Here is a 22,389-nt window from a genome sequence, read left to right as displayed (position 1 = left end):
TTTCCTTGAAGTGATGGACTCTCTTTGTTAATTTTCAGAAATGTCTGCCAAATTGCTCAGGCCTACATAACCATAGTTTTGGTTGCTGTACTGTTTTCTCAAGTAAAAATGCTGTTTCATGAAAGCACAGACTAGTTCATCTCGCACCCCAGACAGAAGGACCTGCTCCTCTTTGCGACAAGCGTACTTGAGTGTGCAGAAAAAGCGCTTTATATGTGCGCCTCTCCTTTTGTCCCACAGACTGTGAAAACTACATGTGCTGCCTTGATCGGTGCCAAGGGCCACCATGGTTTTTGCACCATCAGTGCAAATGTCAACACAGTGGCGAGGTCAATTCCTGTTCAGTAATAACGGAAGTAGTTAGGACCTTGTAGGTCCCCGGAAAGGGTCTCGGAGGCCCTCGGGTACGTGGATCATGCTTGGAGAACCGCTGCTCTGAGTTTGTATTTTTTAGTGTCCTCATAGGTATTTATAACACTTACGTATATCTGTGAGGTTTTTTTTTTAAATAGAAACGGGAACATAGTGTTTCATAACCACTGTTATTAAGAGAATCTTGTTTATTGTGATTAGCATTATATCCTTCCGTGGGAGTGCCAAAAGATGGGACTCTGGGCAGGAAATCTGACGGTCGGCTGGGTTAGAGTTTCTTCCCTCAGGTAGCACCGCATCCAAGAATTTCTCTAAGGACTTGATCAAGTTATGTGGTGTTCTTAGACCCCCCACCTGCGTTGCATGTGCCAGTGCTGTAAGGGCAGGACACCTGGTCACAGACTGTGTCCCAGGTGCCTTTTCCAGGAGTGTCTGGGTGCTAAAGGCAGGAGTGGCTTTTAAGAAAGTCTTAATTTCTGACTGGAAGAAGAAGGAGAAAACATTATAAGTAGCAGTAGGACAAAGAGCTGTGGGTAGTTCTGGAAGCTAGAGCCTCCTCAGAGCTAGAGCTTCTGCTCTTGTGACATTACCTGTGAGAAGACAGCCCCTCCCTCTGTGTGCCTGCTGCTGTGTGTGCTGGTGGCAGCCACAGTGTGTTTTCTGTCCTAGGGCACACGGTGACACCCAGCACTGTAGGAAGGCTCTGCACCGGGCCGTACAGTGCACCAGTGACTACCCGGAGCACGTCTGTGAAGTGCTGCTCACCATGGAGAGGACAGAAGGTGGGGACCCTCCGCTCTCGGCTTCTGGCATGGAGTCTGTCCCATTGGCCATTTGGTCTCTAGACTATAGTCTAAGGACAGACTGTATGGGTACAGCCGCTCAGGTGGCGCTCTGATTAGAGTGTCGATGCCACTCGCCAGTGAGCCCGCGTCCTCAGAGTGTCTGGGGACAAGGAGGGTGTGTGTGACGTGCTCGGGCACAGGGTTCTCTTCATCCTTCGTAGTGGGTGCGGTCCTGGCTGCTCACTGCGTACCAGTAGCTCTCTGCCCTTGCCCCCAGTCACAGCCGAAGCATCTCCACACTTGTTCCTGGGGATCTGGCTCGCAGTTCAGAGTCTCTGCTCTAGCCCAGTGCCATGTATACCAGAGGCAGGCTGAGAGGCAGAGCGCTGGACACGGGCTTTGGTGGCGTGTGCGTCCCTTGTCCTAGCTTAGAGCCTCAGTATTAAGTTCTCAATAGGAAAATAGCGAATTTATTCATGGGTGTTGATCTAGATTTTGGGTATGAACCCCTCGGACCTGGAAACAAAACACCCAAGCAACAACAAATAAAAAACACCCTAACCTTTGTCATTTGAGCGGCTCTTAAAATCCTTCAATCTTCGTGTCAGTGTCTTATGCCTGTTACATTAGGATGTCTTCTTAATCTTTGCCATGGAGAGCGCATAATAGATCAGTTCGCAGTCTGGTTCAGGTCATTTCTAAAAGGAAGGGATGTTGGAGACACTTCTGGAAGGACTGTTCAAATTCTAAAAAGTTTAAGCCTGCAGTAAGGAAACCCAAAACAGGGAGCTGACTCTCCAGTTCTTACTGTCTGATGGGAGAGGTCTCTGGTGGACGTGTGGGGAAAATAAGAAAATTTTATATTCTTACATCTTTTAAAATTGTAAAAAGTTAAAGTTTGTTTCTCTTTCTATCAAGGTACTCTGGAAGATTGGGATATAGCTGTTCAGAAAACTGAAACGCGATTAGCCCGTGTGAATGAGCAGAGAATTAAGGTGATGATGCTATGTAAAGACTTCAGAACCTCTGCTAGCTATTTTGACTGTGTTTGCTATGAATATTTCTTGCCAAAACCCTTGAGGTCTTCTTAGGTATCTTTTACTCAGAATATTCGTTAGCGAGATATTTGAACCAGCATTGAAGCCTGTCTTGTATCATTTTCTTGGATTGGCTTAAAACTTGAGCCCCAACAATAAGTACATAGTGGGGGGCATTTGGGACCTAAAATTTATTGGGATATAGTTGGAAAAGATAAGAATGGAGCCTCACTTAGCCCAGTGATTGGAACTTGAACACGTCCCAATTAATTAGAGCCCCAGTTTTACAGTGTGTTTCTTCCTTTTCGGGAGTAATTCCTGGGGGTACCGCAGAGCATCCTGTAGACTTGAGACACAGAACCCGAAGAAGCCTGGGTGAGCCCTGGCCGGGAAAGTCGTGAGGATACCCTTCTCCTCCTCCTGGTGACCTCTTCTCTCCCTGGTGTAGTGAATTTCCACTCCCGAGTCCCCTCCCCTCTCCAGTCGCCACCGGTCCGTGGAGTTCACGCAGTTGCTGCATCCTAGTGATGCGTCCATGTTCCCCACTTCCCAGGCTGCAGAGAAGGAAGCCGCGCTCGCCCAGCAGGAAGAAGAGAAGGTGGAACAGCGGAAGAGGGCCCGGGCCGAGAAGAAAGCATTGAAGAAGAAGAAAAAGACCAGAGGCGCAGACAAGCGCAAAGCAGAAGAGGATGATGAGAAGGAGTGGGGCGATGATGAAGAAGGTAAAGCTTCCTGGAAATGCTACTTGCGAGCATCTCCAAGTTCCAGGGAAGTTAGGAAAAACATCCCGAGACCTTTTGTCTTAAACCACGTGAGGATGACTTGCTTGCGTGGTGCCCTGTCCCCCTTCCTGTCCCTCCCTGCCATCTGCGTGCGTGTCCTCCCCGTGCTCGGGCTCCACGCCGTGGGCCAGGCCCTGCCCTGCAGCCTCGGCCTGTCCGCCTGGCCTCCACTCCCTCCGCTGGGCCGGCGCCCCTTCCGCTGCCTGCGGTGTGGAGCCCCCCTCACCCAGTCGGGCTCCCACAGCCCAGCTGTCCCTGCCCCTCCCCCCCTCAGGCCCAGCATCCCACACGCAGCCCTTGCCTTGCTCGGCCCGCCAGATGGTTTTGACTTGGTAGAGTCTTCCGGCCAGTGCTGCTCTTGCTCCTGCGGTTTCAGGGCTGGGCAGGTGTGGGTCAGATTTATTTCAGCAAAGTCAGGAAGGTAGAGAATTGCCTCTGGGCATCAAGGGACTCCATGCCTTTTCCTAGTTCAGAAGTGTCAACCAGCGGAAAATAGTGATGGAGTCGTCATTCAGTTGACCTTCCTTGTGCACCTTTTTGGGGCCTTCATAATGACCATGTATGGGTAGCTCACTGCCCTAGGGCTCCAGGTTTAGCCAGATGTGACGTGTGACGCAGTGGTGTGTGACTGTGGGAGAGCATGGTGTGGATTAACGGGGAAGGCCAAAGGGCCACTGGCGGGCCAGCCTCCTGCAGGGAAGACTTTAGGCACTTCAGCATCTTTAGGCACTGTCAAGTACAAAGGAAGGGAAGGGTCAACCAGACAGTGCCACTGACAGCAAGGCATGAGGAACAGAAGAGCCTGGCATTTTCTGTGAGCCGCAGAAAATGGGGGCCGGGGGAGCAGGCCAGCCACCCCACTCGGGGCCACGCTTGAGTGCGGTGTGCAGTGGTCAGTCTTCATTAGGAAGGTGGTGGAGAATTGATGGAAAGGTCTGGAAGTGGGGTCAGTGTGCCCTCTGGAGGCAGGGGGGCTGGATGGAATGGTGTTGAACTCTGCTGGAGGACACGAGACGAGCAAACCTTTTAGGGACTCCAGGGCTGTGCGGGTGTGGAGCCCGTACTTCGGAGTCCCCTAGGGTGCTTGTGTAAATGCAGGTCTCCCGGCCCAGCCATCTGGTACCCAGCAAGAGGGGTACTGGAGTGTTTGCCATCTGAAATTTAAGATCCCCTGACCTTTTATGCAGTTGACCCTTGAACCTTGAGGGTTAGGGGTGCTGACCCCCCTGCACAGTCAGAAATCCATGTTTAACTTTTGATTCCCCAAAACTGAACCAGTGATAGCTGACTGGTGACTGGGAGCCTTACCGGGATGATGTCAAACGGTTGACTAATGTGTTTTGTGTGTGACATATATTCTATATTGTAGGCTTATAATAAGGCTAGAGAAACAATGTAATTGTAAAAACCGTAAGGGAAAGAACATTTACATGCTCTATGGTATTTATCAAAGAAGTCTATGTACAGGTGCACTTGGTGTAGTTCAAAACCGTGTTCAGGGGTCACCTGTATAATAAAGAGTGGACAGTGGGGGGGTACCTGGGGGGCTCAGTCGGTTAAGCATCGACTTCAGCTCAAGTCATGATCTCGTTGTTCTTGAGTTCGAGCCCTGCGTTGGGCTCTTTGCTGACAGCTCAGAGCCTGGAGCCTGCTTCGGATTCTGTGTCTCCCTCACTCTCTGCCCCTCCCCTGCTCACACATACTCTCAAAAATAAATAAAAATTAGAAAAAAAACAAAAGAAGAAAGTGGACTATGGGGACTTCTGTTATCACTTCACCTGATTTAGGCCACTTAACTGAATGTAACTGGGGCCAGAAAGTGAGGGGACAAGTTGAATGAGTCAAGCAAGACTTGCCAGAGGGCGTGGTGTGGCCCAGGTTCCAAGAGAGCATGTCCCTTGCAGCTGCCGCAGACCAGCCATTCGTGGTGGGAGGAGAGAACTTTCCCTGTAAGAGCACGGACAGGGGACAGCTCACCGAAGAGAAGAAACATTAATTGTTGCTGCTTTGCTTCTGTCACCCCATAGAGCAGCCGTCCAAACGCAGAAAGGTTGAGGGCAGCAGTTCTCCAGCTGGAGGAGCGCAGGACCGAGAGGCGGAAACGGGGCTCTTGGGGAAAAGCGTGCCTGTTGACGTGGACCCCCCCTCAAAGCAGAAGGAGAGGGCGGCCGCCCTGAAGAGGGATATGCCCAAGGTGCCCCACGACAGCAGCAAGGACAGCATCACCGTCTTTGTGAGCAACCTGCCCTATAGCATGGGCGAGCCGGAAGCGCAGCTCCGGCCGCTCTTTGAGGCCTGTGGGGAGGTGGCGGAGATCCGGCCCATCTTCAGCAACCGGGGCGATTTCCGAGGCTACTGCTACGTGGAGTTTAAAGAGGAGAAGTCGGCCCTGCAGGCGCTGGAGTTGGACCGGAAGAATGTAGAAGGGAGGCCGATGTTTGTTTCTCCCTGTGTGGATAAGAGCAAAAATCCTGATTTCAAGGTGGGTCTGTGCAAATCAACGCCTTCCTCGTTGGGTTGCTGTGGACAGACGGCAGCTTTTCTCCCAGAGCCGCTTGCATTTAGAGCCCGCGTGCAGTATGTGTAGTCGGTGAACTCGGGCATTAGCCGGGGTCTGTTCTGAGCTGGGTAGCTGAGGCCTGACTCCTGGCTTGGTCCCTTCGAGCCTGCGCTAGTTGACAAGTGATGAGAACACTAGGAGCTGTAACGGGCTGCTTGCCGCCGAATTCAGGAGCAGCAAGGGGCCGTGTGAGGTATTTAATGTGCTACCTCGTCGGCTGCTCGCCCACACTGGGAGAACAGCGGCTTTCCTTCTTGCCATGTTCCGGAGGAGGAAGTTAAGTGACTTGCTTGGAGGGATGCCATTAACACTTCACAGCACCCAGGGGTGCCTGGGGGGCTCAGTCAGTTGAGCATCAGACTTTGGCTCAGGTCATGATCCCGCTTGAGCCCCGTGTCAGTCTCTGCTGACAGCTCAGAGCCTGGAACCTGCGATTCTGTGTGTCCCTCTCTCTCTGCGCTTCCTCCTCCCTGTCTCTCTGCCCTTTCTCCCCACCCCCTCAAAAATTAATAAATAAACATTAAAAAAGCAATCAGTTCCTACAACTCAGGGCTGGCTCTGGTCCCCCGCTGGGTGGGGCTGTGGCCTGACTAGGGTGTGGTGTGCTGGGGTGGGCTGTGGGTGCTTAACTTTGTTTCCCTCCCTTCCTCCCGCAGGTGTTCAGGTACAGCACCGCCCTGGAGAAGCACAAGCTGTTCGTGTCGGGCCTGCCGTTCTCCTGCACTAAAGAGGAACTGGAAGAGCTCTGTAAGGCTCACGGCACTGTGAAGGGCATCAGGCTGGTTACCAACCGGGCGGGCAAACCGAAGGTCAGTGTCTGCGCACGTGGCGTTAGAGCCTCCCGAGGCTCGGGCACACCTGGCTCTCTGTTCAGGTGAACAGGTTGTGAGTGGGTTCCTAGTTTGTCTGCTGGGAAACAACAGGTTGACAGAGCGATAGGGACACTTGGTTCTACTTGCATTTGGAGTCCGATTAACTTGTTTCCAGCTAATTATACTAAAAAGAGTAGGGCACCGGGCACGGGGGGAGCCTGCCATGAATTAGCAGGGGCCTCAGCACAGACTTCCGGCTGTGAGGTGTGGGCGAGGTGCCCTTTTCCGGAGCGAGTGCCCTCCTGCCTGGGCTGGCCTCTTCCCTAGGCCTCCAGTCACCCCCTCCCATGTCTCCCCGAGACCCCATCATGTCCTCCCCTGAGCCCCCTTCGGTGCCTTACGAGATCCTTTTTGTGCACATTCTGAGTAGTTACTCAGGCGTGAGTTTGGATGACGGCTCGTTCCCCGGCCGTCCAGGTTGATGGAGGATTGAAGAGTATGGAGCAAGGACGGGCCAAGGCGCAGACCTGAGGGCCCACCCCGTGTCCAGCTGCCTCAGCCATTTGCTTTTGCTGGATTTATCCTGGTCCATCTGTCTGTTTCTGTCTTTCCTTCATTCTTCCTATCTTTTCTTTTTTTCTTTCTTTCCTTCCTCCCCCCCCTCCCCCGGAGCAAGCACAAGGTGTACCAGCCTCACAAAGGGTCTCTGAAGTTACAGTCGGTGGCAGAAACATAGAGGAGGAGTAGGGCCAGTAAATAAATCTGTAGACAAAGTGCAGTGGCGGTGGGGAAGGGGATCTGATGACGGGTGCCTGCCTGGTACCAGCTTCCAGACCCAAGGGAGGAAGTTGTGTCTGGCTGTGCAGCACCTGACCTGACCTGGCTTGAGCCCGCCTCTTTCAGGGCCTGGCCTACGTGGAGTATGAGAATGAATCTCAGGCGTCACAGGCCGTACTGAAGATGGATGGCATGACTATCAAAGAGAATGTCATCAAAGTGGCCATCAGCAATCCCCCTCAGAGGAAGGTTCCAGAGAAGCCAGAAGCAAGGAAAGCGCCAGGTGGTGCCATGGTGCCGCGGCAGATTTATGGAGCGTAAGTGCTTGCGGGATACTCAGCGCAGACTCTGTGCAGAGTCTGTGCTGGCCGCCACCATGGGGGATTCATTTCTGCTAGTGCAGCGGGCTGGGGCAGAGAGCCAGGGCCTGAGGGTACGGGGCTGCCCGCCGTGGCTCACCAGAGCAGGGTGTCCAGAGCACGTCCGCACAGAGCACAGGCCGGGGAGTGGAGCCCTTCCTGGTGTTCACAGTTTACACCTGTGATTTATTTGAGGTCAGTTGGTTTCTAGGCGGTGATTGTTTTATTTATTAAAACCAAATTTTTTTACTGTTTATTTTTGAGAGAGAGAGCATAAGCAGGGAAGGGGCAGAGAGACGGGGATACAGAATCTGAAGCAGGTTCCAGGCCCTGAGCTGTCAGCACAGAGCCCGATGCGGGGCTCAAACTCACAAACCATGAGACCATGACCCGAGCCGAAATCAGATGCTTAACCAACCAAGCCCCCCAAGTGCCCCAGGCAGTGGTTATTTTAAAGCCTCCTTTGGCAGCAGGATTCAGAAGCTCGCGGGGTTTGGGGGGGATTTGCAGCCCCAGCTACAGTCCTCTTAGAGAGGTGTTCAGCTGGTAGGAGTGAGACAGCAAGGCTGCGAGGTTAGTTGGTGAAGTCTGAAGGAGGGCAGCGTCTTTATCGCCCCTACTTGTAACTGCCCTGCACTGGGTTGGTCTTTGCCGAAATCGTGGAAGGGGCTTGTTAAACTGGTTTTCGCCAGTTCATCCATGTCCAGGAGAACGGGGATCACCTTCACCTTTCTGGTTTTTACCTTTTGCCTCTTGACTTGTGCTTTACACGTTCAGAGAAACTTGTCTGGTAACAAAGTACAGAAGTGACCCTTGAAAGTACATTCTTCACCTTTTAGCCGTGGGTGATTTAAGACCATCCTGGCTCATTTTCACAAGTAAAGGAGGGGCCTCGAATTGTTGCTTGGGAAGGGTACATCCAGTGTTTGCTCTTCCAGGCGGGGGAAGGGAAGAACGCAGCTCTCCCTGCTGCCTCGTGCCCTGCAGCGCCCAGGCGCCCCGGCTGCCAAGGCCGAGAATGGCCCCGCCCCTCGGCCTGCGGCCACCACCTCAGCAGCCACCGAGGCGCCCAAGATGTCCAATGCCGATTTTGCCAAGCTGCTTCTGAGAAAGTGACCGGGACTGTGGAGACGGGAAATGCCTTACTTCATGCTGGCCAGGAAGACTGCCCGGCACCGGGCGGAACTCTGGGTATGGAGGGGCCTGGGGCAGCACCCCTCTTACATATTTTCCTCTGGGTTAGACAGAAAGGGGTGAGGGTGTCCAAGGAAAGAGGCTTGAAGCGCTCCCTCATATTGAGGGCAATAGGAGGAAAATGATCACTCCATGGTTGGGTCCAGGGTGTCGTTTCCGAAGATATTTTTGTGTCCTACAGAGTGAGGAACAGAAGTGAAACTCAAACACCGTTTTGAGACCCACGTGTCCAAATGTTTTCAGCCAGCTCCGGCCCCCTTTTATGACACTCCTCTTACACCCTGCACGGCACACATGCCCGTCACTCTTTTAATTTTAAAAGACAAAATGGCAGATGCTAGTAATTCACCAGAATGGCCTATTTTAGTAAAGGGGTGGTGGGGCAAGGGGAAGTCACCTAAAAAAATTTGATGGATTTTTGTTCAAGGGGGCTGGGCGCGTTTTTATATTATGTATTTGTAAACGACACATCAACCGCTGTTTTACGTTTCCTAAAAACAAAGTCTTTGTGACATTTGTTTTGTCTGGGAGTTCTGTCTGCCACCTGCCGTGGACCATTTTCTTTGCCCAGTGACGAGTGAGCCGCGTTCTCTGTCCAAATGTTGCGTTTCAGCCCTTTGGTTTTGTTTAAATGCCATGTCAAGTGCAAACTTAAATTCTCCCCACTTAGCTTTGTTTATTAAACTGAAGTTCTCTTAAAAACTTCTTGCTGAATGGTGCTCAGATGTGCATTCAGAGCTGGACGTGTTTTGAAATGCGTGCACTTGGCGTTCCCTAACGGATGTGTGAATAGAACTTTTGTAAGTCCAGTCCTGTTGTCCCTTTGATTTAAGTCCTTTCAGTTGTGATGGGTCTTCAGGTTTAAGTTTTACTTGGCAGCATTGTGGCACTGCAGCTTTTAAGCTTTTTTTTTTTTTTTTTTAACCTTTCCTCTTTTATCAAATATTCATTGCTTCAAAAGCAGCATTGCTGGTTCAGTAGGGAAATGGACTTTGTAAAGACTCTGGGGGAAGAAATCAGGAAATGCTTTCATGTGTGATGGAAATCGACCCACTTCTCTGGTTTTTAAGTTTCTGTGCATCAGGCTTATGGAAAACTGTAAGCATTCTACAACAGTGTAGACTGAAGAGCAAAAGGAAATCCTTATGTGCCTGTCATTGAGCCTCAGCATTTCCCATCTAGCACATGGGCCTTCATCTCTGCCCCCACCTCCCCGTAACGGACATCACGCACTCCCAGTAACAGCGGATCACCTGCCTCTAAGAGATAAAGACCTAAAGGGCACAGTTTTGTCATCATCACTAGAAACATGAGCAGTAATGCCCCCATGTCCTTAACTATCCATATTGCCAGTTTCCTCTTGTTTTCTAAATGCCTCCCCCCATGCCCAGTAAATTAGGATCAGTTGGTAAACCTCCTAAGGTTTTTAATCTGAAGGTTCCCATCTACCTTGTCTTTGTTTTGCACAAAACATTTTTTGTTAGGTGTTACTTCTGAATTAAATTCCAGTAGTGGCTATTGGAAGCAGCCAGAAGGACGGGTGCTGTATGGTGGTTCTGCCTGTGTTCTCCGGAGCAGCCACTCACCCTCCCGCAGGAGCCTGTTCGCCGGGTGAGAGGGCTGGGGACACTTGGGGACTGCAGCTGAGGAGTCACGAGTATGCCTTTCCCAGTCCAGGCTAATGTGGCTCTACTCCCGCGACTTCCCACCTCTGTCCTGTTCTCTTGCTGTGGGCCAGTCTGCTGCCCTCACTTTGTGCTTTCACATGTCAACATAGGCTCATCACATAGCTGAACCTCTTCAGACTGCAGCCCAGGGTGTTGACGGTTGTAGAATTGGACTGTCGGGAACATGCAAGTGGGTGTATGTGTTTTCCCCAGGAAATGGAGAACTGATGGCAAATAGGAACATGAAGTCCCCTGAGGTTTCTTGAGTGTTAGTGAGAGATCGGTAACTCTCCCCCTGCCCGTACAGGAGCTGGCTTACCCAGGGAGCTGTCTCCTCTTCCTGCTGAATTACCGTCGGGGACCAGTTCTCTGCCATAGTAATCTAAATGGGGCTTCATGTTCTGAAAGAACCCCTCCTTCATCCTTGTGACAAATGGGAACAGCCCTTGAGTAAGAAGACAGCCAGGTTTCAGGCCTTTATATAATAAAATACTTTATTAGAGTCAGTAATCTGTGAAAATAACATCCTTCACAGCAGAGCTAAAGTGCACGTGTCTCTAGCCCAGGCGCGCCCTGCTGTGGGGCTTCCTTGGCAGGCCTAGAAAATCCAGATGACAGAAGAGTTCAGGCCGAAAGCTAGTTTGTGGCAGCAAATGAGGGTGAAAGATTTTTTATAAAGGTTTGACTATCGCTCGGGGCCACTTCATACAACTTTTTCCTAATCCTTCAGAAAGCTACCCTGTGCTCATTACACAGTTAAATAACTACACAAACACCTGCTACCTCAGAATAGTGACCTCCTTACTGTCAGGGCGAGACTTCTCAAGCCAGAGGCCACGCTTTCTACGTATTCACCAGCATTCGGACCCTGACAGACTGCACTATGGTGTCAGACGTCCTGGGCTCCGCCACTGGGAGGGGGGACCTGCGGCCCTTAGACCCTGAGGAGCACAGCAGCGGTCATATTGGCACCTCTGCTGTTTATTATCGATGGAGAAGATTCTTCTTCCATAGAAGGACGCCTTGGAAAATTGGCTGTACAATACATCTTATTATTTCACAAGTTCCTAGAAAAATAAGGCCACTCGAAGGCAATCTCTTTTGCTCCCCAAGGGGACGCTGGACAGGACAATGGCTGTGAGGGATGAGGGTCAGGTGAGTAAGTGGGTAAAACTGCATGACAAAAGAGACCCATCTGACTACTACGGTTAAGGGTTTTTCCTTGGTTCAGGGTGGGTTCTTCCTTGGTTCGGTAGAAACTCCAGTTCATTATCAAAAATATGTATTTGAGTTGATGTGGCATCTGCTTTCTCAGATGTATCCTTGAGCCTCTGCCTACACAAGATGCTACACTCAGAGTCAGACTTGGCCACGTGCACGACACCTATGACACAGCTGAGTGACAAACTCAGAACTTCTAGAGTAAAACCTTTGGTCTGAGTGGCTGCAAATGAAGTGTGAGAAACATTCACACAGGAAACCAAGCTGGCCACTCCCCTATTCTAAATTAGAAAAATAGTCTTGGTAGGGAAAAATAACGGCCTCTGGGACTGCAGTTTGCAAGCCACCTGGGACTCCTTGAAATAAGCAAGGTATCTAACTAGAAATGTTGTCAACATTAATTATTTCGTATCTCAAGAGTCTGCCCTACTAGTGAGAATTAGTCACCATGCTACTCTCTTCGTAGGGGGAGCAAAACTCTGTCAGAAAGAAAGCTTCTGTTATTTCTCAAAACCGGGGCCAGGTTCGCCCCAAGAGAGCTGACCTCGCAGGGAAGTCACAGAGCCTCTCAGCCAGTTTCATAGAAACACTTGGAGGAGTTAGTCCTGTGGCCCCAAACCTCATTCCACACTCCCGGCCTCTCCCCACCCGTGTGCAAATTCTGCTCCAGAACCTGTGTTCTGGTCACACAAAGAGCATTGGTGTCCCCGAGCCTACTGGGGTGACCAGCACGGCCAGCGGACACCACACAACATTGACTAGCTCAAAAGAAAATAAATAACTTGGACTGAATTATAAGTTACCTTAAAGATAGGGCTTAATAATTTAGTTTTTTTCTTTTTAACTAAAACATTTGGAGGTAAAGAATGCTTAAGTTCCCGATCCATCTCCTTGTGCTTTGGGAGACGGCTAGGTTTCCAGAAATGCTAAGTCCCCCCGGGACATCCCTTGGCACCAGGGGAGGCGCCCCAGGGGTTAGGGCTTCACAGGCAGGGTCTCCTTAAACCCGGAGTAGTTGGGCTTGGCCTCTGGCAGCGCCACCGGGTACTCGGTTGTGGCAAAGAGCAGGGTGTCCAGGGTGGTCTCTGTACACTTGGCAATGAAGCGGATGAACGGCCTCACGTCGCCTTCGTTGGCAACTTCCAGCACGTGGTAGTACTCGGACCTCTGCTCCTTGCGGATGGTGATGGGGGGGTAGCCTGCCTGCATCAGAATGAGGTTCATCAGCAGGCGCGAGGTCCTGCCGTTGCCGTCAACAAAAGGGTGGATGTAAACCAGTTTGTAATGGGCCAGGGCCGCAAACTCCACCGGGTGCAGGTTCATGGCATCCTCGGAGTTGAGCCACTGTATGAACTCCTCCATCTGCTTTTCCACATCTTGAGGATGGGGAGGGATGTGGTGACCCACGAGGACCTGTGTCGTCCGAAACCTGCCAGCTTCCACCGGATCCACATAACCCAGCACCCGCCTGTGGATCTCCAGCACGTCGCCGATGGCCACAGACCCAATGCGGGACACCAGTGTGGTGTTGATGTATGTCATGGCCGCGTGCATGCCGATGACCTCGTTCTGCTCCTCCAGGCTTTTCCCCGGCACGGCATAGCGGGTCTCGAGGATGTGCCTGATTTCCGAGAGGGTGAGGGTGTTGCCCTCGATCGCGACTGTGTGGTAGATGTGATGGTAGTAGGTTTCCTCCATGACCCTGCGTAGCGCGGAGTTGCCCTTGGGGATGGACATGACCTTCTTCACTTTGCTGTCGATGATGCTGAAATACCTCTGGTCGATCTCCTCCACCAGCGGCAGCGTCCGGTCCCGGTTGACCAGCGCTTTCTCGTGGTAGGGCGAGATGGTCAGCGCTCGGGTGTACAAGTAGTCTGCCTGGATGATGTCTTTGTCCTCTTCGGAAAAGATGCCGAACTCGGTGAGTGCGTCTACGAAGTCTGGGTCCATTTTGAGGGCGTGCAGGAAGAGCTTATGGGCTTTCTCCCGCTTGCCCTGGCGTTTCATCTCCAGGGCTTGGTTCAGAGCTGCTCTGGCCTCCAACTTCCCAGCTAGAAAAGAGCCAAAGAAGCACTGGCAGGGGAGGGAGGGCACGGGATGTCTGGGGGGAGCTGTCCCCTGTGCCGGCGCCTTAGGGGGCTCGTTCCAGCACGCTCCGTGTGTGGATGCGTTTGTGCCCCACAGCTGGTGTTCGTCTGTGTGTCCCCAGAGCCACTCTCTCTACCCTGGGAGGCATCATCTGGCCTCCACAGCCCTCAGCTTTCTGAGTGCCGAAGTGAGTGGCTGTGGCCACAACTCCTGTCAGGTGGCCCTCCTGTGTGATCTTCTCGGCTCCCTGCTGTCCTGGACCAGTCCTGGTGATGCCAGTCCCTGCCCCTCTCCATTCAGGCCTACCCTACCCCTGGGCTGTTCTTTAAATCTTTCAACCCAGTGGTTCTTAAGCAGGGGTGATTTTGACCCTCAGAGGACATCCAGCAGTGTCCGGGACACAGTGAGCTGTCACAGTCAAGGGGGTGGGGGTGCTGCTGGCATCCAGTGGGTAGAGACCAGGGATGCTGCTTGACCCCCTACAAGGCACCACAGAGGACGGTGAGGGGGAGGGGGAGAAGCTTCCTCAGATCTAGCCCTCCCTCACCAGCCCCTCCACCCACTGCTGAGTGTCAGGCACACATGCCCAAGCGCTATAACCCTCTGGTCTCTGCCTGGCACACCTTCCCCTCATGCCTTTTCCTTTAGGTCATTTTCCTATTTACACCGGGGTCTCAGCTCAGGCATCCCCTCCAGGGAGCCTTCCTGGTGTGCACCCTGCTTCCCCATCACCAGGTTGGTGATGCTGTATGGCAGTCATCTGTCAGCTTGTCTGAGCTGGGAGCTGAGAGCAGACTTGGTCCCCATAATGCCCCATGTGTCCTGCACACAGGACACAGTAGGCTCTGTAAGTATCTATCAAATTAACAAGCGTTGAGGAGAGCTGGCCAGTGTGTCTTACCTGGAGAGGCCTTGGTCTTGACCACCAGTGGTGCCGCATCGGTGGCGGTGACACTGAGCTCTGTGGACGGGCTGGTACACTTGGTGACGGCATGCTGCACCCTGTCCAGCTTGTTCCTGAGCAGGTAGAAGCCTTTGAGCACCGTCAAACACTGCTCTTCGATGGGCCCCAGCGGCAGCAGCAGCGCCAGCAGGGACCCCAGCACCATGCTCAGCAGCAGGACCCACAGGAAGCGGCCCCACACGGAGACCCACTTGGGTTCAGTCACCGCCATCACTGAAGCCATCGGCATGAGTGTCATCTGGACTCAGGGGCAGGCCCCTTGGGCATACTCAATTGCCTGAGAGCAGGATCTGCAGGGGACCAAGAGTTGCAGGAGATGAGGTGGGGGAAGGGGACACATGCAAGATGCACTGCGGACTTCAGCTGGGGCTTGGAGGCCCCCACACCTCTTACTTCACTATGACCAGGGGGTAGGGGCAAGGCAGGATGTGGCCGTAAATGAGGAGGGGCCAGCCTGAAGGACAAGTGCCACTTCCAAGGCGTTGGGACTCTGAGCTACTGCCACCGCACTCAACATTAATTGAGCACTTACTGTGCCAGGCCCCATGCTAAGCACCAAGGACCTCATGCATACTGTCTCTTGCAGTCTGCAACAGGAGCTGATGCTATCGTCATCCCACTTTTCCAGATGAGGAAACAGGCTCAGAGATGAAGCCCCTTGCCCCAGGTCAGCCAGTGAGTAAGTGACAGCCTTAGGACTTGAATTCAGGAACTCTCCCCCAAGCCCCCTTGACCACAGATCTCTGGGGCCTATTCTCTGATACACACAACTGCTTTCGTGGCCTGTTATACTGCCTCTTCGTGCCCTAACCCTGGTATTGGCCACAGTGCTGCTCCTCTCTCTGGCCTTCCTTTCCCGGCCTGCCCAGCAAGGACTCACCTAGAGCTTGGGCAGTCCAAGCATCTCAGAAACACCAGCTGTGGGCCAGAGTGGGTGACCGACCCCTCACCCTCCATCATGACAGCGGGCATGTGTTTGGGGCTGGCAGTGGAGGTAGTGGGGTCAGGTATGCAAGCACCATTATGTTAAGAATAAATAGTATTTATTGGGCAACTATGGTGTACTGAGCACTGGGCTGAGGGCTAGCCACGTATTATCTCACTTAATCCTTAACACCCTATGAAGGAAAGGAAACTAAAACTGAGAGTCAATTTCTAGAAGGCCACGGGAGTAAACAGAAGCATGAAGAACAAATTATCAGTGCATCTAGGAAGAGGGCTCAGGTCTTAACCTCTAACTTCTTCTCAGCCAAGGCCCATGCACCCCTACTCCGGCCTGCTCCTGGTGCTGGGCCTCCAAGACCCAGAAATGACTGATGAGGTTTCTGATCGCTCAGGGTTTAGAATCTAATGGGGGAAACCTGGCTCGTTGATACATCTGAAATGGCTTGGTCTGCGCTCTAACCGGGGTACGCTTGGCGTGCCGTAGGGGTTTAGAGGAGAATGTGAGTCACTGCTTCAGGTGCTTTGTGCGGCTCCCGGAGGGACGGGATCCACGGCAGGGCTGGAGTTCGCCAGGGACGCGGGTCCGCGCAGAGGAGGCAGGAGATGCGAATCTCTCACCCCTCACTACCTGAGGAAGGGGGAATCTGACGCCCAGAAGGGCTGGGCTATAGTCCCTCTGAACCCCGCCCAGGGCTCACTCCCCCACCGCCCCTTGCCCAGCTGGCTCTTTCCGAGCCCCTTGGGCTCGCCCCCTCCTACCGCGTGCGGCTTCCCGACACTGCAGCCTCCTTCCAGGCACTCGGAGGCCCCCGCAGCAGCCGGCTTCCAGGCCCTGCTCCGCCACCGGCTTTCTGGCCCCGCCTCCGGCGGCTCGCCATTGGGTGGTTCCCCATTCTCGTCGTGGCGGATTGGCTCCCTCAACTTGTCCGCCCCTCGGACTTCCGGGTTTTCGCGTCAGCGTCTGCTTCCCGGGGAAAGACGCGCCGTGGGCCACTCCCATTGGCTGGTTCCTGTATTGGTCTCGTGCCCGAAGCAGCCAATAAGCAACAGGCGGGGCGGTGCCCGGGCGACAGGCGGGAGTAGCGTGCGGAAAACCCGCGCGGGCGGAGATCTGGGGGCGTGATAGATGCCGTGGCCGGAAACTGGCGATTCCGTTTCCCCGCGAGTGCTGTGCTTCTCGCTTCTCGCCCCGGGGCCCTTCTCCTGGGCCTCCGTTTCCTTAGGTGTAAAGTGAGGATGCCCACCACCCTGTTAGTCTGCCTTCACAGCCTCTTGTTCTTAGCCGCGACGCTGTAGTACCAGGGTTGCGTCGTTCCCCTTTCTGACCTTCTCCTTCCCTTTTCCTTCCTGACTTTTTAATTTCTCATCCACTCGAGAAGGAACTGGCTGGTTTATATAGATTACCATGGAGATAGAGATTTTTCTTGAAGAAGACAGCCGAAACCTCCATCTTAGTTCACAAATCTTGAAACTAAACACCCAGGACGTGCTCAGAAATGCTAAGCATTAAGACGTTAGCCGTATAGACTGGAGCCAGAGAGACTCCGGTTTAAGTTCTGACTTTGTCACCTCCGCTCTGTGAGACCTTGGGCAAGTTACTCTGAGCTTCAGTTTTTCCATTTGTAAAATGGAGACAAACTGCCTGCCCCACCTTTGGCCCCAAGTTCAGGATTTGCAGGCTAGACTCTTCAAGATCTGACCTCTTTTCTTGACACACATTCCCCTTGGGAGCCACTATCAGGCAGTGGTTGTGGGCGTTCCCACTGGAAGCCACACAGCCCTGGGTTCTAAGACCAGCTCTGCCCCTTGAAAAGTGAGTCACATTCAGCAAGTGACTTGATCTATTTCACGGGTTCCATTTGCTTTTCAGTAAAATGAGGACAGTGTGATGACAAAACTTCCTCATAGGGTTTTGTGTGAGGGCGAAGTGAGATCCTACATGTCTGGCACGAAGCTAACATTTGCTAAGTATCCACTGTCGCAGTTTTTCCTAGACAAGACACAGAGTCACTGCTGTTGTTATTCACAGAAGAAACTGTCAGAACTGCAGGCTGCTCCAGCCACTGGGGAGTGACTCCGGGTCCTTTCTTAGGTCTCAGCCTCATCCAGTTTAGGGAAGCCACTGACCTACAGCACAAAAGGAAAGGAAGTGTCCAAACCCAGGCCAGAGGTGTGCTGTCACGAAAGACACCATGGGTGGGAGGGGATTGCAAGGTGAGGGACCAAACAGCTTTGATCCTTCTTGGCTGTGCTTCCATTTATATCTGGTAACTGTTCCCCTGTTCCCCTGGCTCCCAGCCCTTGGCATGGAGAATGGCACATAGTAAATGTGAAATTTTGTTGACTCAAATAAGAGATATCTGAAGCAGGAAAACCCATGAGGTTAAGAAACAAAAAGTCAAGATGGTGGTTATTTCTGGGGTTTCTTGTTTCTATCTTTTTTTCCTCTCTCTTTTAAGTGTATTTTGAAAGAGTGTGAGCAGGGGACGGGCGGAGAGAGAGGGAGACAAGAATCCCAAGCAGGCTCCACGCTTAGTGCAGAGCCTGACATGGGGCTCGATCCCACGACAGTGAGATCATGATCTGAACTGAGATCAAGAGTCAGTCGCTCAACTGACCGAGCCACCCAGGGCCCCATCTTGTTTCTGTCTTTTGGGCAAAGGTCTTGAACACTGTCTTGAAGTCCCCTGAATTTTCACTTCTGACGGCTCGCATAGTGATGCTTTAAAAATGTTCCCCAGAGGAGGGCCTGCCTGCCAGTGAAATTATGGAGTGAAACCAGTGAATTATGGGGGACGGTCAGTGGAAGGGAAAGCAGTGAGGCTCAGGGGTCAGACAGAAAATGTGTTCAAATGCAGGACCTACCTCTTATTAGCTGTGTGACCTGGAGTCAGTCACTTACCTCACTGAGGTTCATGGGGCTTATGGACTTCTGTCCCCTCCCAGGCATAAGATGCCATCATCATCTGCTTTTATTTTATTTATTTTAATTTATTTCTAGGAGAGAGAGACAGCGTGAGCAGGGGAGGGTCAGAGAGAGAGGGAGATACAGACTCTGAAATAGGCTCCAGGCTCTGAGCTGGCAGTCAGCACAGAGCCCGACGCGGGGCTCGAACCCACGAACCGCGAGATCATGACCTAAGCAAAAGTCAGACACTTAACCGACTAAGCCACCCAGGCGCCCCATCATCATCTGCTTTTAAAGGCACTGTCCGCTTTCCTCATCTTCAGGCACCAGAGTAACCTCTGTAATGAGCTTAGACCCTGGCTAGCAAACCCAGAAGCTACAATAGAACCATCAATGAGTAAAATTGCCTGGGCACGAGACGTAGGGGGAGGTGGGGAGTGTGAAGAAGGTGAGAGCGCCTGCCTCATCCAAAGTGGGTAACAGCTAATCCGCTCTCGCCTACGTTTATTGTGTGAAAAATGTATTATGTCCAAAAGTTGACAGATTTTCTAATTTTTCAAAAGAAATGTCAGGCCTACATCTTTAAGCAAACCCTCTAGAATTTTTAACAGTTGGCATCTCTGCCCACCGGCTATGGAGGGCTGCCAGACTGTAATCCCTGTTTTAGGCTTTTAAAATGGGCACAACATGGCTAGGAACACAGGAAGCACCATCCCAAATGCTGCTCAACCAAGGAGTGCACCACTGTCTGTGACCACCAGGGGACAGTAATTCACCGAGCATCACGTCCCCTATTCACTCTGTCTGGAGATCACACTCAATTTTCTTGACTTTGTCTGCATTCAGCTGTGTTGAATGCACAAAATATGGTCCCTGAAGCGAGATTGAAAACTTGGCTTTCTCCACCTTAGGCGTTCTATATTGGGTGGAAATGGCTTCCTCGTGGCTCATGGAGGAGTTTTCTAAGAGCTTACCTTGACACTTGACAAAGAACCTGGAAAGTGGCTGCTTGGGAAATGTGTCTATTATGCAAAACAAAACAAAACAAACCCTTATGCATCTTTAAGAAACAGCAGTCAAGCGCTTCTTGCTGTCAGAGCTGGATTCTATTGCTTCGGAAACACAAAACTCCCCAACTTGAGGCTATATATTGCATTGAGATGGCTCCGGAATGACTCAACCTCATTTAAAAGAAAATACACCATACTGGTTCTCTCTCCCCCAAAGCCCAGGTTCTTCTCATTTTCCAGCCTGCTCGGATTTGTTTTGTTTTGTTTTGTTTTTTAAACTCTCTCCTAACTTAGAGCTGCTGCAGAAGAGACCCCCAGCAACCCTTCTCCCTGACTGCAGGTACCCTCAGTTTGCATCCCAGTGGGGTCTTGGTGGGGGCATCCACAGGACACAGGGTTCGGGGTAGGTGTCCTTGGGCTGATGGCTCATGCTTGGGATTCAGGATGATCTCGGACCTGCAAATAAGTATTGTTTTCAGAGCAAGTCACTTGGGGGAAGTGGTATTTCTTACTTTCAAAAAATTAAACCACAACTGCTTCCTTTTCTCATTAAATAACCAAAATACCCAACTACATACTTTATTTCTTCTTCTTTTTTTTAAATTGACATGTGGCTGGCATACAGTATTATGTTCATTTCAGGTGTACGACATAGTGATTTGACAATTCTGTATATCACTCAGTGCTTACCATGAAGAGTATAGTTACTGCCCGTCACTTTAAAATGTTATCACAACCACTTTATTTCCTTAAAGCAAAATGGGACCACAGATATAATAGAGGGCGCAAATAAACAATAGGAAGAAAAAAATCCTGTGCACAATTGTACTAGATATTTTTATGCACGTCTATTTTTAAATCATGAAATATTTCAGACATCCATAAGGCATGGGTAGTAAAATGGCTCCCTGTGTGTCTGCCCCCCTCCCCCATCCAGTGTAAGAAATATCATATTCTATTACCAATGCACTGAAGCCCCAGGCACCCTCTCCTCTGTCACCTTTCACTCCCGGAGATAATCACCATCTTGAATTTGTTGCTTATTACATCCGTGCATGGCCTCTTGTTTTTACCCATAGGTAAATATTCCTAAATAATACATAGTAATGTTCTGCGTGCTTTTACATGTTATATGTATGCTTTGTATCGTTCTGCCTTTTTGTTTGTTTGTTTGTTTGGCATTAGTTTTTAGAGATTCATATTCATATTGATACATGGAGTTCTGGTTCATTAATGGTACACCACTGTGTACTCTTCCACCCAAGAATTTATTTCCCATTTACCTATTGACAGGCATTTGGATTATTTCCAGTCCTTCTCTGTTACAAGCAACATGTCAGTGATATTCTTGTATGACTTTTTGTTGTATGTCTGGAAGTTTCTCTAAGGCAGATCTTCTCAACGAATCATCTGGGGCGCTTTTAAAAAAGCACCCTATACCTGGGCCTGCTCTAGGCCAATGAAGTCCTCCAACCTTTCTGATCCTCCTGTATTGTGGCTGTAAGTGAAAATAATTGTACCGGTCACACTGCCTCATTATTGGTAGTGGTAACCACTAGTTATTAAGCACTTATTGTGTACGAAGTAATTTATGTGTATTATTTTATTGGGTTTTTGTAACAATGCCATGACATAGAGATCATTAAACCCACTTTACAGAAGGTAAAACTGAGGCTCATAGAAGCTAAGGAATTAATCTGAGTTACCCAGTAAGTAAGTGGCAGAGTCAGGAGCTTGTGGTTTTAACCACTGAGAGACTATGATTTCAGAGCTGACAGGTTATGCTGCAGCTCTTCAGTTTTACAGGTGGAGAAACTGAAGCAGATGGAGTGCAAGGGCAAAGCCAGGACACAAATCCAAGTCCATAGACTCTCTCTGTATTCCTCAACACATAACTTTCTTTTGTTAAAGTACTTTGACGAAGGGAACGAGAAGCAAAGAGGGAAACATCTTAATAAAGTCATCTTTCCTTCTCAAGACAATTTCTGGCTCCCCTAGGGGCAGCTGGCCCTATACTCTGTATCTGCTATCCACTGCTGTATAACAAATAATGCCCAAATTTAGCAGCTTAACAACAAACATGTATTATTTTACATAGTTCACATGTGTTAGGAATCAGGAGTGGCTCAATTGGGTGAGTTCTTTTTTTTTCTTAATGTTTATTTGTTTTTGAGAGAGAGAGCACAAACTGGGGAGGGGCAGAGAGAGAGAGAGGGAGACACAGAATCCGAAGCAGGCTTCCGGCTCTGAGCTGTCAGTGCAGAGTTCAAATGTAGGGCTCGAACCCACGAATCATGAGATCATGACCTGAGCCAGGATCAGACGCTTAACCTACTGATCCTCCGAGGCACCCCTGGTTTGGGTAGTTCTGACCCAAGATCTCTCTTGAGATTGCAGTTGCAATGTTGGCTGGGGCTTTAGTCACCTGAAGGCTCGACTGAGCCATTCCCAAGGCAGCTGACTGATGTGGCCTGCAAGTTGGTGCTGGCTGGTGGCCAGGGGCCTCAGTCTCTCTTCATGTGGGTCACTCCATAGGGTTGTTTGAGGGTCAACATGGCACTTACACACACACACCCCTTGCAACATGGCAGCTTTCCCCCCAGTCTGGTGATCCAAGCATGTGATGTCTTTCATGACATAGCTTTTGAAGTCATACCTGGTCCCCTCTGCTGGGCTGTATGGGCCACAGCACAGGGCAAGCTCGGTATGAGGTGGAAGGGGACTGCCTAGTGTTCAGCAGAAGGGAAAGACCATCTGAGGCCATCTCGGAGGCTGCCTGTCCAGCACCCACTGTGCCTGCCCCTCTTCCGTCCCAGGGGTTCTTTCCGACAGGCCAGCAATGCAGATTTCAGGCCCCTGTGGCCGAGTCTTCGGGACCTCGGGGCAGGAAGCCTCTGCAGGCATGAGA

At 51.2% G+C, this 22,389-nt stretch overlaps 2 protein-coding genes across 5 annotated transcripts in view; one reads left to right on the top strand and one right to left on the bottom strand.

The window, feature by feature from the left end:
* Positions 1-9,380, top strand: part of SART3 (spliceosome associated factor 3, U4/U6 recycling protein) — a 37,211-nt gene extending 27,831 nt beyond the window's left edge. For 2 of the 4 annotated variants that reach the window (XM_039225877.1, XM_039227393.1), the window contains exons 13-19: positions 1,042-1,154; positions 2,076-2,152; positions 2,748-2,916; positions 5,004-5,458; positions 6,193-6,345; positions 7,252-7,442; positions 8,423-8,689. In XM_039225877.1, coding sequence (XP_039081808.1) covers positions 1,042-1,154; positions 2,076-2,152; positions 2,748-2,916; positions 5,004-5,458; positions 6,193-6,345; positions 7,252-7,442; positions 8,423-8,600 — 1,336 coding nt within the window. In that variant the 3' untranslated portion in view covers positions 8,601-8,689. Of the gene's footprint in view, positions 1-1,041; positions 1,155-2,075; positions 2,153-2,747; positions 2,917-5,003; positions 5,459-6,192; positions 6,346-7,251; positions 7,443-8,422 lie in introns of all 4 variants that reach the window. The other 2 variants (XM_039219909.1, XM_039226645.1) reach the window with 1 other exon arrangement.
* Positions 9,381-10,821: 1,441 nt separating this feature from the next.
* On the bottom strand, positions 10,822-16,410 carry FICD (FIC domain protein adenylyltransferase). The gene is made up of 3 exons (XM_039228551.1): positions 16,323-16,410; positions 14,556-14,908; positions 10,822-13,617 (listed from the first exon to the last, which is right to left on the bottom strand). The coding sequence occupies exons 2-3, from the start codon at positions 14,854-14,856 to the stop codon at positions 12,542-12,544; spliced, it is 1,377 nt and encodes a 458-aa protein (XP_039084482.1). The 5' UTR covers positions 14,857-14,908; positions 16,323-16,410; the 3' UTR covers positions 10,822-12,541.
* Positions 16,411-22,389: the final 5,979 nt, after the last annotated feature.

Source organism: Hyaena hyaena, unplaced genomic scaffold, assembly GCF_003009895.1.
Source record: "Hyaena hyaena isolate Hyena2069 unplaced genomic scaffold, ASM300989v1 scaffold_0, whole genome shotgun sequence".
Classification (NCBI taxonomy): domain Eukaryota; kingdom Metazoa; phylum Chordata; class Mammalia; order Carnivora; family Hyaenidae; genus Hyaena; species Hyaena hyaena.
This window is presented reverse-complemented; position numbering and strand designations above follow the sequence as displayed.